The sequence below is a fragment of the Oncorhynchus clarkii genome, unplaced genomic scaffold, assembly GCF_045791955.1.
Source record: "Oncorhynchus clarkii lewisi isolate Uvic-CL-2024 unplaced genomic scaffold, UVic_Ocla_1.0 unplaced_contig_5540_pilon_pilon, whole genome shotgun sequence".
NCBI classification, from domain to species: Eukaryota; Metazoa; Chordata; class Actinopteri; order Salmoniformes; family Salmonidae; genus Oncorhynchus; species Oncorhynchus clarkii.
In genome coordinates this window covers 33,816-50,611 of record NW_027260961.1, presented here as the reverse complement: position 1 = coordinate 50,611, position 16,796 = coordinate 33,816, and the positions used below count along the sequence as shown (strand labels likewise).

The 16,796-nt window shown below is 46.1% G+C and overlaps 1 protein-coding gene across 1 annotated transcript; it reads left to right on the top strand.

The window, feature by feature from the left end:
• Positions 1-1,103: 1,103 nt before the first annotated feature.
• On the top strand, positions 1,104-16,282 carry LOC139402690 (uncharacterized). The gene is made up of 10 exons (XM_071146588.1): positions 1,104-1,115; positions 1,240-1,297; positions 1,926-2,099; positions 3,798-3,962; positions 5,685-6,410; positions 6,561-6,725; positions 9,771-9,893; positions 12,441-12,647; positions 15,204-15,341; positions 15,499-16,282. The coding sequence occupies exons 1-10, from the start codon at positions 1,104-1,106 to the stop codon at positions 15,651-15,653; spliced, it is 1,923 nt and encodes a 640-aa protein (XP_071002689.1). The 3' UTR covers positions 15,654-16,282.
• Positions 16,283-16,796: the final 514 nt, after the last annotated feature.

The window sequence follows — 16,796 nt, the reverse complement described above, 5'->3', positions numbered from 1 at the left end:
TCTCACTACAGAAACAGGCGATAGACTAGTGTCCTGTCCAAGGGGTGTATTGTACATCCAGCTGTCTCACTACAGAAACAGGAGATAGACTAGTGTCCTGTCCAAGGGGTGTATTGTACATCCAGCTGTCTCACTACAGAAACAGGAGATAGACTAGTGTCCTGTCCAGGGGGTGTATTGTACATCAAGCTGTCTCACTACAGAAACAGGCGATAGACTAGTGTCCTGTCCAAGGGGTGTACTGTACATCAAGCTGCCTCACTACAGAAACAGGAGATAGACTAGTGTCCTGTCCAGGGGGTGTACTGTACATCAAGCTGTCTCACTACAGAAACAGGAGATAGACTAGTGTCCTGTCCAGGGGGTGTACTGTACATCAAGCTGTCTCACTACAGAAACAGGAGATAGACTAGTGTCCTGTCCAGGGGGTGATCTGTACATCAAGCTGCCTCACTACAGAAACAGGCGATAGACTAGTGTCCTGTCCAGGGGGTGTACTGTACATCAAGCTGCCTCACTACAGAAACAGGAGATAGACTAGTGTCCTGTCCAGGGGGTGTACTGTACATCAAGCTGTCTCACTACAGAAACAGGCGATAGACTAGTGTCCTGTCCAAGGGGTGTATTGTACATCCAGCTGTCTCACTACAGAAACAGGCGATAGACTAGTGTCCTGTCCAAGGGGTGTACTGTACATCCAGCTGTCTCACTACAGAAACAGGAGATAGACTAGTGTCCTGTCCAGGGGGTGTACTGTACATCAAGCTGCCTCACTACAGAAACAGGAGATAGACTAGTGTCCTGTCCAGGGGGTGTACTGTACATCCAGCTGCCTCACTACAGAAACAGGAAATAGACTCCTGCTCCTATTGGCTGTTCTATCTCAGACGAGGCTGCCTTTTCTAAGACTTCCTTAGTCTATATCAACTAGTGAACCGGTAAGGTTGCTGTTATGTTGTATAATGTGATGTGTAGCTTTAAATGCTCTTTACTGGCTGTTTCCTTACTCGGTTGGTTCACATTTGTATTTGGTGTGTGTGTGTTTATGCACATGTTTGTGCATGCATGTAGAGGTGTGTGTGTGTGTATGCACATGTTTGTGCATGCATGTAGAGGTGTGTGTGTGTGTTTATGCACATGTTTGTGCATGCATGTAGAGGTGGGTGTGTATTGGAAGCCCCATAATTACAAAGCAATGTGTGAGCACTGTTAAACACACCTCGTACTTCTGACTGACAGGGAGGGAGGCCAAATGGCAGGACCAGCCTCTCTCAGGAGGGTCGGAGGCATTCCACAGGTCTGGTGTTCAGGATCACACACACAAACAGGACAACACACACACAGGACAACATATGTGCCAGAGAATCACAGATACGGAGCAAGAGAGGGAGGATGTGAGAGAAGAGTAAAGAGAGAGGAGTAGAGCGAGGGAGAGGAAGGGAAAGAGAGAAGAGTAGAGAGAGGGAGAGAGAGGAGTAGAGCGAGGGAGAGGAAAGGAAAGAGAGAAAAGAGTAGAGAGAGGAAGGGAGAGAGAGAGAGACGAGAGGAAGGGAGAGTGAGAGGAAGGGAGAGAGAGAGGGAGAGGAAGGGGGAGAGCGAGAGAGAAGAGTAGAGAGAGTGAGAGGAAGGGAGAGAGAGAGGAAGAGTAGAGCGAGGGAGAGGAAGAGAGAGAGAGAAAGAGGAGAGCACCTCAGTCTGCTGCAGGGAGAGACCATGGGGGCTCTGACAGGGCTTCTCTCTGCGCTAGTCGCTCTGCTATGGACCCTCCCTCCAGGTCAGTCAGTCTGTCTACCATGTCAACTGGTTTGGATTTCATCTATTGGATCTCTTGTTTCTGTTTGGTTGGTAAAAAAGGACTTTTGAGATCAATTGGAACTCCTCGTGGCATCAGACTGTCTTTATGTTGATCTCTGTTCTGTCTCCAGGGTCATTGGGTGAGGAATGCAGTAGTTTCAGACACGTGGAAAACGGTAGAACATTCTTCCGTTACAGCGGGCTGTATGTGGCGTTCACCTGTAACTCTGGCTATAAGATCCATGGATATAGAACCAACAGCTGTGTGTCTGGACAGTGGACCAGGGAACCTCCCGTGTGTGTTGGTAAGTGACTTGAGTTTGATACATGTATTTCAAGTTACACGTCTCTCTCTCTCAATTTCTCAATAGCAAGGCTATGCTCACTGAGTCTGTACGTAGTCAAAGCCTTCCTTAAGTTTGGGTCAGTCACAGTGGTCAGGTATTCTGCCACGGTGTACTCTCTGTTTAGGGCCAAATAGCATTCTAGTTGGCTCTGTTTTTTTGTGAATTCTTTCCAATGTGTCAAGTAATTATCTTTTTGTTTTCTCATGATTTGCTTGGGTCTAATTGTGCTGTTGTCCTGTTCTACGTTGTACACAGAGGATATTTTTGCAGAATTCTGCTTTCAGAGTCTCAATTTGGTGTTTGTCCCATTTTGTGAATTCTTGGTTGGTGAGCGGACCCCAGACCTCACAACCATAAAGGGCAATGGGCTCTATGACTGATTCAAGTATTTTTAGCCATATCCTAATTGGTATGTTGAATTTTATGTTCCTTTTGATGGCATAGAAGGCCCTTCTTGCCTTGTCTCTCAGATCGTTCACAGCTTTGTGGAAGTGACCTGTGATCCTGATGTTTAGGGCCAGGGTATATATAGTTTCTTGTGTGCTCTAGGGCAATGGTGTCTAGATGGAATTTGTATTTGTGGTCCTGGCAACTGGACCTTCTTTGGAACACTACATTTTTTGTCTTACTGAGATTTACTGTCAGGGCCCAGGTCTGACAGAATCTGTACAGAAGATCTAGGTGCTGCTGTAGGCCCTCCTTGGTTGGGGACAGAAGCACCAGATCATCAATAGACATTTGACTTCAGATTCTAGTAGGGTGAGGCCGGGTGCTGCAGACTGTTCTAGTGCCCGCGCCAATTTGTTGATGTATATGTTGAAGAGGGTGGGGCTTAAGCTGCATCCCTGTCTCACCCCACGGCCCTGTGGAAAGAAATGTGTGTGTTTTTTGACAATTTTAACCGCACACTTGTTGTTTGTAAAGTCGTATGTTTTTCCCCCAACACCATTTTTCATCAATTTGTATACTAGACCCTCATGCCAAATTGAGTCAAAGGCTTTTTTGAAATCAATTAGGGTGTGCAGGGTGAATACGTGGTCTGTCGTACGGTAATTTGGTAAAAAGCCAATTTGACATTTGCTCAGTACATTGTTTTCACTGAGAAAATGTACGAGTTGAGCTGTTAAGTCTCCCTCTCTCTCTCTCTCTCTCTCTCCCTCTCTCTCTCTCCCTCTCTCTCTCTCTCTCTCTCTCTCTCTCCCTCTCTCTCTCTCTCTCTCGCTCTCTCTCTCTCTCTCTCTCCCTCTCTCTCTCTCTCTCCAAGGGGCTTTATCGGCATGGGAAATATGTGTTTGCATTGCTAAAGCAAGTGAAATAAACCAAAAGTGAACAGTAAATATTACACTCACAAAAGTTCCAAAAGAATAAAGACATTTCAAATGTCATATTATGTTTATATACAGTGTTGTAATGATGTGCAAATAGTTAAAGTACAAAAGGGAAAATAAATAAATATAGGTTATATTTACAATGGTGTTTGTTCTTCACTAGTTGCCCTTTTCTTGTGGCAACAGGTCACAAATCTTGCTGCTGTGATGGCACACTGTGGAATTCCACCCAGTAGATATGGGAGTTGATCAAAATTGGATTTCTCTCTATCTTTCTTTCTCTCTTTCTCTTCTAATCTGTGTTGAATCTCCTGTGTGTGTATTCCAGCCTCTGGGTGTCCCAGCCCAGGGGATCTCCTGCAGGGGGTTACCAGTGTGACAGAGGACGGGTCCTGGGCTCTCTTCAGCTGTGATGCGGGCTACAGGCTCTATGGACACTCACTGCTCTACTGCAAGGGTCAGAACTGGAACGGCACCAAGCCTGTCTGCAAGGGTGAGAGACTTGACTTACTGACTTAGTCCTCTTTGCCCCCTTGGTGAGCGTCCACCGTGGCCCTCCACCTCTCTCTTTTCAGTGTGAGGCCTGAGCGGGAGACAGCTGTAGATTACTATCAGCATGGTATTCTACAGTAGGCTACCTCCTTCATGTGGACTAATTATAAAACATACCCTGTAATCTGATTTTTACCCTGCTTTAAACGAAGGCATCGATTGATGATGTCTCCTGGTATTGATCCTCCTCTGTGCCTCTCCCCTCCTAGAGTCTGATGATGTCTCCTGGTATTGATACTCCTCTGTGCCTCTCCCTCCTAGAGTCTGATGATGTCTCCTGGTATTGATCCTCCTCTGTGCCTCTCCCCTCCTAGAGTCTGATGATGTCTCCTGGTATTGATCCTCCTCTGTGCCTCTCCCCTCCTAGAGTCTGATGATGTCTCCTGGTATTGATCCTCCTCTGTGCCTCTCCCTCCTAGAGTCTGATGATGTCTCCTGGTATTGATCCTCCTCTGTGCCTCTCCCTCCTAGAGTCTGATGAGTGCCTCTCCCCTCCTAGAGTCTGATATGATGTCTCCTGATCCTCCTCTGTGCCTCTCCCCTCCTAGAGTCTGATCTAATGTCTCCTGATCCTCCTCTGTGTCTCTCCCCTCCTAGAGTCTGATGATGTCTCCTGGTATTGATCCTCCTCTGTGCCTCTCCTTCCTAGAGTCTGATGATGTCTCCTGGTATTGATCCTCCTCTGTGCCTCTCCCCTCCTAGAGTCTGATGATGTCTCCTGGTATTGATCCTCCTCTGTGCCTCTCCCTCCTAGAGTCTGATGATGTCTCCTGGTATTGATCCTCCTCTGTGCCTCTCCCTCCTAGAGTCTGATATGATGTCTCCTGGTCCTCCTCTGTGCCTCTCCCTCCTAGAGTCTGATGATGTCTCCTGGTATTGATCCTCCTCTGTGCCTCTCCCTCCTAGAGTCTGATGATGTCTCCTGGTATTGATCCTCCTCTGTGCCTCTCCCCTCCTAGAGTCTGATATGATGTCTCCTGGTCCTCCTCTGTGCCTCTCCCCTCCTAGAGTCTGATATGATGTCTCCTGGTCCTCCTCTGTGTCTCTCCCTCCTAGAGTCTGATATGATGTCTCCTGGTCCTCCTCTGTGCCTCTCCCCTCCTAGAGTCTGATATGATGTCTCCTGGTCCTCCTCTGTGTCTCTCCCTCCTAGAGTCTGATATGATGTCTCCAGATCCTCCTCTGTGCCTCTCCCCTCCTAGAGTCTGATATGATGTCTCCTGATCCTCCTCTGTGTCTCTCCCCTCCTAGAGTCTGATGATGTCTCCTGGTATTGATCCTCCTCTGTGCCTCTCCCTCCTAGAGTCTGATGATGTCTCCTGGTATTGATCCTCCTCTGTGCCTCTCCCTCCTAGAGTCTGATGATGTCTCCTGATATTGATCCTCCTCTGTGCCTCTCCCTCCTAGAATCTGATGATGTCTCCTGGTATTGATCCTCCTCTGTGCCTCTCCCTCCTAGAGTCTGATGATGTCTCCTGGTATTGATCCTCCTCTGTGCCTCTCCCTCCTAGAGTCTGATGATGTCTCCTGGTATTGATCCTCCTCTGTGCCTCTTCCCTCCTAGAGTCTGATGATGTCTTCTGGTATTGATCCTCCTCTGTGCCTCTTCCCTCCTAGAGTCTGATGATGTCTCCTGATCCTCCTCTGTGCCTCTCCCTCCTAGAGTCTGATATGATGAGGTCATGGAAGCATAAGGATCCCACCGTCCCGATGCCCAGAATCCAGAGCCAGAACCTTGCCGTGCTGTCTGCTCTGAAGAACCACCTACAGCTTCACTACAATACCATCGCTAACACCGCCTCCAAGCCCGTGTTGCTGGCCAACGCACCACCTAAAGACCCCCACACCCACCTAAAAGACCCACACTCCATAGACCGCAGCCCCAAAGCTCACCATGTGGAGGAGAATTTGAAAGACACCAGGGATCTAACAGACAGAGAAGGGGCCCCTGAGAATCCCACTAGACCTCAGGCCTCCACATCCTCCTCTGCTACTACAGAGACCATTACTTCCACATCCAGCCTGCCGGACGCTGAAGGGTATTGGCACCAGGGGACCTCTATAGCCCAGGCTATGCAGGAGGATTCATTACCCAGGAAGGCGGTGCTGCCAGGGGCCACCCAGTTGGCGCCTGGCCAGGGCGTTACGGAGCCAGCAGATGTGAGCAGCACAGACACACAGGAGCCCCATCCTCAGAGACCCACTGAGACCAGCTCCACAAGCTTCATCAACTCTGATGATGATGATGGTGGTGAAACTCATCGACGCAACGTGACCTCTCCGGATCGGGCATCAAACGGGTCCTCACAGGACAATGAAACCGACACAAGTGACAGTCATCACAGTGAGGCGAACGAGACGTCGTCGTCGCCATTGTCCGGCGATGATGGTGAGACGTCTGGACACAATGGGACCTCATCGTATCTCTCTTTAAACAGGTCAGACCAGCATCTTATTAAGGGTGCTACAAACACAGAGGAGCTGCCCAGGCCTGTTACCCTAAACAGGCGTCCGCTGTGCCCTTACCCTCCCCTGCCAGCTCATGGCACCTTCTACTTCCGTCCGGTAGACAACCCCGGTCCCCGGGACTACAAACACTACATCCAGTACGCCTGCTATGCAGGGTACACCCTGGCCCACGGGGATATCCACAGCTACTGTCTGCAGGCTGGACGGTGGAGTGGTCTCACCCCGGTCTGCTTGGGTAAGTCACTGCTCTATCATGCCCCATTGTGATGCCTCTCTACAGATTCTGTACTACCAAACTGAAGAGCTACAGAAAGGCCATAGAAGCTTTGTTCAGGACGTATGTTGCCGTGTTCACCTCATCGACTGTGTCCTCTGTGTTTGGGCAGGTGAGAAGTTAAGGGTCCCTGTACTTAACCCTGTTAGTTGCTGTGTAGAGATGATGTGTAGAGATGATGTGGGGAGATGATGTGTAGACATGTGTATAGATGATGTGTGGAGATGATGTGTAGAGATGAGGTGGAGATGATGTGTAGAGATGATGTGTGGAGATGATGTGTAGAGATGAGGTGGAGATGATGTGTAGAGATGATGTGTGGAGATGATGTGTAGAGATGAGGTGGAGATGATGTGTAGAGATGATGTGGGGAGATGATGTGTAGACATGTGTATAGATGATGTGTAGAGATGATGTGGGGAGATGATGTGTAGACATGTGTATAGATGATGTGTGGAGATGATGTGTAGAGATGATGTGGGGAGATGATGTGTAGACATGTGTATAGATGATGTGTAGAGATGATGTGGGGAGATGATGTGTAGAGATGATGTGTATAGATGATGTGTAGAGATGATGTGTGGAGATGATGTGTGGAGATGATGTGTAGAGATGATGTGTATAGATGATGTGTAGAGATGATGTGTAGAGATGATGTGTGGAGATGATGTGTAGAGATGATGTGTATAGATGATGTGTAGAGATGATGTGTAGAGATGATGTGTAGACATGTGTATAGATGATGTGTAGAGATGATGTGTATCATTATATACTTCATCTATTTACATAATCTACACACATCATCTCCCCACATCATCTCCCCACATCATCTCCACACATCATCTCCACACATCATCTATACACATCATCTATACACATCATCTATACACATGTCTACACATCATCTCCCCACATCATCTCCACACATCATCTATACACATGTCTACACATCATCTCCCCACATCATCTCCCCACATCATCTCCACACATCATCTATACACATCATCTATACACATCATCTATACACATGTCTACACATCATCTCCCCACATCATCTCCACACATCATCTATACACATGTCTATACATCATCTCCCCACATCATCTCCCCACATCATCTCCACACATCATCTATACACATCATCTATACACATCATCTATACACATGTCTACACATCATCTCCACACATAATCTATACACATCATCTATACACATGTCTACACATCATCTCCACACAATCTATACACATCATGTGTGGAGATGAGGTGTATAGATGATGTGTATAGATTATGTGTGGAGATGAGGTGTCTAGATGGTGTGGAGAGATGATGTGTGGAGATGATGTGTATAGATTGTGTGGAGATGAGGTGTGGAGATGTGTATAGATGATGTGTGTGGAGATAAGTATAGATGATGTGCATAGATGTGTTAGGAGAGAAAGAGGTAATGAAAGGAGACATGTGCAGCTCTCTCTGTTTTCTACATTATTACCTCAGTGACATCAGAATATCTGTTACACGCATCATCTCTCACTAACTGACTAACTGAGTGACTGACCAGGAAGTCAGTGCTGTGCTTGGTAGACTGTGGCAGCCGGTCCCAATTCACTTCTTTCCCCTTCCTCTTGGAACTAACTCTTTGATGGGTAGGAAGTGGATTGGGACCAGCTGTGGCTGTTGGAAGACAGTCCTGTTTTAAATTGCTGGGGCTCAGTGAAGGTAAAGTCTAAATGCAGGAGTGGCCAACACTACTCCTGGAGAGTCACCCTCCTCCAGGGTCTTTATTCCAGCCCTACTCTTGGAGAGTAACCCTCCTGCAGGGTCTTTATTCCAGCCCTACTCCTGGAGAGTAACCCTCCTGCAGGGTCTTTATTCCAGCCCTACTCCTGGAGAGTAACCCTCCTCCAGGGTCTTTATTCCAGCCCTACTCCTGGAGAGTCACCCTCCTCCAGGGTCTTTATTCCAGCCCTACTCCTGAGAGTTACCCTCCTGCAGGGTCTTTATTCCAGCCCTACTCCTAGAGAACTACCCTCCTGCAGGGTCTTTATTCCAGCCCTACTCCTGGAGAGTCACCCTCCTGCAGGGACTTTATTCCAGCCCTACTCCTAGAGAACTACCCTCCTGCAGGGTCTTTATTCCAGCCCTACTCCTGGAGAGTAACCCTCCTCCAGGGTCTTTATTCCAGCCCTACTCCTGGAGAACTACTCTCCTGCAGGGTCTTTATTCCAGTCCTACTCCTGGAGAGTCACCCTCCTGCAGGGACTTTATTCCAGCCCTACTCCTGGAGAGTCACCCTCCTGCAGGGTCTTTATTCCAGCCCTACTCCTGGAGAGTCACCCTCCTGCAGGGACTTTATTCCAGCCCTATCATAACACATACAGCCTGCACACCTGCTATAGTCCTATACAGAGTCCCAATCACCTTTAATCACCAAGCACATTTACATGTACCAAACATTTGATCTGGTGAAATGTTACCAGACAATAAACAGAATATACAGACAGACCATACAGACAGACAGGATATACAGACAGGATATACAGACAGACCATACAGACAGACAGGATATACAGACAGACCATACAGACAGACAGGATATACAGACAGACCATACAGACAGACAGGATATACAGACAGACCATACAGACAGACAGGATATACAGACAGACCATACAGACAGACAGGATATACAGACAGGATATACAGACAGACCATACAGACAGACAGGATATACAGACAGACCATACAGACAGACAGGATATACAGACAGGATATACAGACAGACCATACAGACAGACAGGATATACAGACAGGATATACAGACAGACCATACAGACAGACAGGATATACAGACAGGATATACAGACAGACCATACAGACAGACAGGATATACAGACAGACCATACAGACAGACAGGATATACAGACAAGATATACACAAAATAAATATGTAATACAGACATGAGACACTGACTCCCCCATCTCTAACCTCTGACCTCTAACCCTAGAGGTGACCCCCTGCGCCCTGAACAACGGAGGCTGTTCCCAGCTGTGTAGTGTGAACCAGGAACAAGCTCAGTGTCACTGCAGACCAGGCTTCATCCTGTTAGAGGATCACCGTACCTGTAGAGGTCAGTCAAACATTCAATCGAGGTGAGAGACGTGTGTTTGAACCCAGGGTCTCCTGTGCGACACCAGACAGTGTTCGCCCATTGCGATAAAGCCGTAGCAAGTACTCAAGGGACATGTTTCACTGAAACAACTGGTGCAAGAGCTACTACACATGTACCATGCTTTGTGGTAGAAATAAGTATTTCACTTTATGAGCCCCAACCCCTAGTCAGTGTTGTGTTTGTGCTCTTCCTTGTTGGGGGAGATCAAATGTCTTGTTTTTGTTGCCTTGACTAGCCAAGATGTCTTCCTCCACAGTCTCTGATTGGCCAAGATGTCTTCCTCCACAGTCTCTGACTAGCCCAGATGTCTTCTGTCCACAGTCTCTGACTAGCCCAGATGTCTTCTTCCACAGTCTCTGACTAGCCAAGATGTCTTCTGTCCACAGTCTTTGACTAGTCAAGATGTCTTCCTCCACAGTCTCTGACTAGTCAAGATGTCTTCCTCCACAGTCTCTGACTAGTCAAGATGTCTTCCTCCACAGTCTCTGACTAGTCAAGATGTCTTCCTCCACAGCCTCTGACTAGCCAAGATGTCTTCCTCCACAGTCTCTGACTAGCCAAGATGTCTTCCTCCACAGTCTCTGACTAGCCAAGATGTCTTCCTCCACAGTCTCTGACTAGCAAAGATGTCTTCCTCCACAGTCTCTGACTAGCCAAGATGTCTTCCTCCACAGTCTCTGACTAGCCAAGATGTCTTCCTCCAGTCTCTGACTAGCCAAGATGTCTTCCTCCACAGTCTCTGACTAGCCAAGATGTCTTCCTCCAGTCTCTGACTAGCCAAGATGTCTTCCTCCAGTCTCTGACTAGCCCAGATGTCTTCCTCCAGTCTCTGACTAGCCAAGATGTCTTCTGTCCACAGTCTCTGACTAGCCAAGATGTCTTCCTCCACAGTCTCTGACTAGCCAAGATGTCTTCCTCCACAGTCTCTGACTAGCCAAGATGTCTTCCTCCAGTCTCTGACTAGCCCAGATGTCTTCCTCCAGTCTCTGACTAGCCAAGATGTCTTCTGTCCACAGTCTCTGACTAGCCAAGATGTCTTCCTCCACAGTCTCTGACTAGCCAAGATGTCTTCCTCCACAGTCTCTGACTAGCCAAGATGTCTTCCTCCACAGTCTCTGACTAGCCAAGATGTCTTCCTCCACAGTCTCTGACTAGCCAACATGTCTTCTGTCCACAGTCTCTGACTAGTCAAGATGTCTTCCTCCACAGTCTCTGTATAAAGAACAGCTGTAGTGTCTGCACCAACAGGGTCTACGATGTGATCACGATGCCCCCTAAATTCAATGATGTTTTTACAGCCTGAGAATCCTCCATTTAGAGCTATACATTCTTGATCCAAAACATCTTTAACACTCTGATCACAAGGCAGCACTGCAGAGGAACAAGCTACAGCCTAAGGAAAGACCCCGTTAATATATGTTTTATGATCTCTGTTCCACGGTGCACCTACAAAGTAGTATCTTGTGACAGCTGGACATTTGGTTTTGGGTATCGAGTCAATAACTTGGGTCAAATTATCCACCTTAAAAGGTTGAAATTGGCTTCTGTTAAAAAAAAAAGTGTTTATCAGTTGAGTAAATACTTTCTCACTCTTTCTATTTTCCCTCAACAGTTTATTTCCAGGTAGTAACCCATCATTTGCGTCTCAGAATAAAGTACTACCATGATTCACTGTCTATAGACAGGTGGTTGAATTCTCCTGTAGACAGAGCTGACTAGCACAACATGCTATAATCTGTCTGACTCAGTCAGGCATACCATACAGCAGAGATAAATATTCATTTACACATTCCTATAGGACAGTGGTGGTGTAAACACACACACATACACACACACACACACACACACACACACACACACACACACACACACCTACACATCTACACACACACACACCTACACATCTACACACACATCTACATACACACACACACACACCTACATACACACACACATCTACATACACACACACAGACACACACATACACATCTAGATACACAGCTACATACACAGCTACAGGTGCTCTCCTGGGAAAGAGCAGGAGCTCAACTAGCAGGTACAATAGTTGATATATCTTCCTGAGATGTTTTCCACACACTGCAGCTTCCTCTATAAAGCAGATGTTTTTCTCCCAGTCTGTTAGTCTCTGTATTTGCCATATTGAAACCAGCCCACTGAGACCAGGGCTGCCGATCCAATCAGTGGAACAGAAGAGGTGGATGTTAGCGAACACATACTGTTGTCGCAGCAGAACGCTGAACACGGACACGATCAAAACAAAAGGCCATCGTCACACATCACCTTTGTCGTTTCATGAAAGCCAACGGTGCATGCCTGGTCTCCATGGTAATGAGGTGTGCCAGAGCGAAACAGAGAGAATCAAAGCGAGACAGAGCTGCTCTACTCTTTCATCTCGGGGCCTTTGTGACATGAGCATCAGACAGGCCACTTTCCTAATTGTGTGTGTGTGTGTGTTCCTGTGCGTGTGTGTGTCCTCGGCGCAGATGTGGATGAGTGTGTGGAGGGCCAGCAGCAACAGCGCTGCCAGCAGACCTGCGTCAACACCTTCGGCTCGTTCCGCTGCTCTTGCCCCTACGGACACACCCTGGCTGGGGACGGAAGGGCCTGTGTGGCTGAGTGTCCAGCAGGGTACAGAAAACAACCCTCAACCCCGATACCTGGAGGAAACCTGTCCAGAAGGGAGTGTGTAGGTAGGAGACACTGGGATGCCGTAGGTTTAGCAGAAATGAATAGAATGCCACAACTTTTAATTAGACTAGTGGAATATCTCTCTCTCTTAATTACTCTCGCGGAAATCTAATTAGCATAATCCTCCCATAAAAATCCAGCAATTTATGCTAGAGAGATCACAATCCCCCACATCAGCCGAGGTCACACTTCTGCGGTGAAAGGTGACAGAGCTAGAGCGGTGTTTGTCAGACCATGAGGCATCCCGAAAATCATTCTCTCAAAATATTGTCTGTAGGGCCTCCCGGGTGGCGCAGTGGTTAAGGACGCTGTACTGCAGCGCCAGCTGTGCCACCAGAGACTCTGGGTTCGTGCCCAGGCTCTGTCGCAACCGGCCTTCGTCTCTCCCGAGCCCGTACGGGAGTTGTAGCGATGAGACAAGATAGTAGCTACTAACAATTGGATACCACGAAATTGGGGGTAAAATAAATAAATAAATATATTGTCTGTAGCGTCCGAACATCTCTATGGAAAGATTACTCAAGAACATGATGGGGTTCTCCCTTTTGCTCTATGACCCCCCACAAGCATCTTGGGACACTTCTGAAGTTGGTACAGACGATCTGCCAACTTCTGTCTGTCGCATCCAAACTGTTTGGGCTACACACTAATATGACCCCTCTGTGGAAAGGTCAGACTCTCACAAACACGTATTTTGATCTACAACGCTCACAAGACTCTTCTGAAGGGTCCCCAGTACCAGTTGAAAAACATGTATGGAAGTATACAATACCAGCGAAAAGTTTGGACACCGACTCATTCAAGGGTTTTTCTTCATTTTTTACTATTTTCTACATTGTAGAATAATAGTGAAGACATCAAAACTATGAAATAACACATATGGAATCATGTAGTAACCAAAAAATCTAAATGTATTTTAGATTCTTCAAAGTAGCCACCCTTTGCCTTGATGACAGCTTTGCACACTCTTGGCATTCTCTCAAGCAGCTTCATGAAGAATGTTTTTCCAATGGTCTTGAAGGAGTTCCCACATATGCTGAGCACTGCTTTTCCTTCACTCTACAGTCCAACTCATCCCAAACCATCTCAATTGGGTTGAGTTCGGGTGATTGTGGAGGCCAGGTCATCTGATGCAGCACTCCATCACTCTCCTTCTTAGTCAAATTGCCCTTACACAGCCTGGAGGTGTGCAAATTTGGACTCATCAGACCAAAGGACAGATTTCCTTCTAAACGCATTTGAGCCAATCAGTTGTGTTGTGACACGGTAGTGGTGGGTATACAGAAGATAGGCCTATTTGGTACCAAGTCCATATTATGGCAAGAACAGCTTAAATAAGCTATGATGAAACTGGCTCTCATGAAGATCGCCACAGGAAAAGAATACCCAGAGTTACCTCTGCTGCAGAGGATAAGTTCATTTGAGTTACCAGCCTCAGAAATTGTAGCCCAAATAAATGCTTCACAGAGTTCAAGTAACAGACACATCTCAACATCAACTGTTCAGAGGAGACTGCATGAATCAGGCTTCATGGTCGAATTGCTGCAAAGAAACCACTACTAAAGGATACCAATAATAAGAAGAGACTTGCTTGGGTCAAGAAACACGAGCAATGGACATTAGACTGATGGAAATCTGGCCTTTGGTCTGATGAGTCCAAAATTTAGATTTTTGGTTCCAACAACCGTGTCTTTGTGAGACGCAGAGTAGGTGAACGGATGATCTCCGCATGTGTGGTTCCCACCGTGAAGCATGGAGGAGGAGGTGCGATGGTGCTTTGCTGGTGACACTGTCATGGATTTATTTAGAATTCAAGGCGCACTTAACCAGCATGGCTACCACAGCATTCTGCAGCAATACGCCATCCCATGTGGTTTGGCCTTAGTGGGACAATCACTAACAGGACAATGACCCAAAACACACCTCCAGGCTGTGTAAGGGCCATTTGACCAAGAAGTGTGATGGAGTGCTGCATCAAATGACCTGGCCTCCACAATCACCCGACCTCAACCCACTTGATATGGTTTGGGATGAGTTGGACTGCATAGTGAAGGAAAAGCAGCCAAAAAGTGCTCAGCATGTGTGGGAACTCCTTCAAGACTGTTGGAAAAGCATTCCAGATGAAGCTGGTTGAGAGAATGTCAAGTGTGTGCAAAGCTGTCATGAAGGCAAAGGGTGGCAACTATGAAGAATCTGAAATATAAAATATATTTTTTATTTGTTTAACACTTTTTTGTTTACCTCATGATTCCATTATTTCATAGTTTTGATGTCTCCACTATTATTGAACAATGTAGAAAATAGTAAAAAAATAAAGCAAAACCCTGGAATGAGTAGGTGTGTCCAAACTTTTGACTGGTACTGTATATATTTATACTTCAAGTGGTCTTAAAATTAAAAAATAAAATAACTAAATTATCCTTGGTAATGACATTCTTAAAACAATTCCACGTAGCTTAGTGGAATCAATAGAAAATAGATGATGTCATTCAGCAAACAGAATGCGTATGGCGATCAGGTTGTCTTCAACTGCTGGAATGACACTGATCCTTTTACAGACATCAATGAATGTGAGGAGCCAGAGGTCAGCGTACCTGGACACAGGTGTCAGTGGAAGTGTGTGAACCTGCCTGGCTCCCACCGCTGTATCTGTCCCAGAGGCTACAAACTGTCCTCAGACAGACACCACTGCAGAGGTGAGATGAATACTCATCCATACTAACACGCACACTAACACACACGCACACTAACACACACACACACACACACAACATAAATTGATCAAAACGGACGATCACAAATCACTTCCAATGATATTTCCCTGACCAGCCCTTTGCCCTGTTTCATCAACAGATATCAACGAGTGCAGCCGTAAGAATGGTGGCTGCTCTCACCTGTGCCTGAACCATAAAGGAAGTTACCAGTGTTCCTGTCCTGCCTCTCACCGCCTCTCCCCCTACAGTAGGAGGAAGTGTCAGCCAAGGAAACAACTGCAGAGTAATGTGTAGCAGAGATCGTGTGGAGATCATTTAAATATCATTTATTCCATTGCTTCTACCATTCCTCTGTTCGGCTCTTGAACAATGACTTCTACAATTGAATCTACATTTACAAATATCTACAAATCTACAAATATTATTGTCACATCCAGAACATATCAGTAACATTGAATAGAGGCTTGGACTGCATATTACAGACATTATAGCTGAAGAGAAACCAGAAGAACACGTTATTAGTTTAGGGATTTAATTGATGGCTTTTCAATATATTTCCCTCAAATGATGACATGTTGTTTTACAAGGTAGTGTGAATGAATGAGTAAAAACATAATGAAATCATGGTGGCAGACACTGTGATAATTGATTAGTAGAATTGATCCCCTCAAAATGTCCTCAACTTGGTCCATGTGTCAAAATGTCCTCAACTGCAGACTTATAACATGGTCATGTCCATAGGAATATCAAATGTCATTTTTTGATTAAAAGTGACAGTATTAATTGTACTTTAGTCTGTTATATAAACAGTCATAGTACTTTGTTAAAAATACATAATTTCTATGTATCCACTATATTTATAGTCTCTTTTTAAATATATAAAATAAAGTTAGACACAAAAACAGAACTGTTTCAGCCTCAGTCGTCCTTAACTGCAGAACAGATTCTCCCTTCCCTTATGGTCTCAACTGTAAGCCTGCTGGGATGCTAATGTCTAACACACAGTGTTGTACTGAATGACTACGGCTATAAAAGGCTGAAATATGGCATGAACCACTGTTGGACTGATTCAACCATGTTATATATATAATCACATTGTCATTATTTTACTTCACAGATAAACATTCACATTAGCAGCTATGAAGGCATTGCTGACATGCTCCGGGTACATATGGATAAATGCACAGTATTTGTGACACAGACAGTGGTGATGATGAGCCACACCTCAGATAACATGAGAGGTAAATGTCGTTGTACAGTGGGATGAAAGGTACAGTCAGCTGCAGTACTTCAACACGGGATAACATAGTAACTTCTGGATAGGTTTATAACCCCACAACACAGGGTGAGACTGATACAATAGAGGAGGGTTAGGTAAAATACACTCATTATATCATATTAGATCGTTTTAAACAACTCCGTCTGATTTACACATAT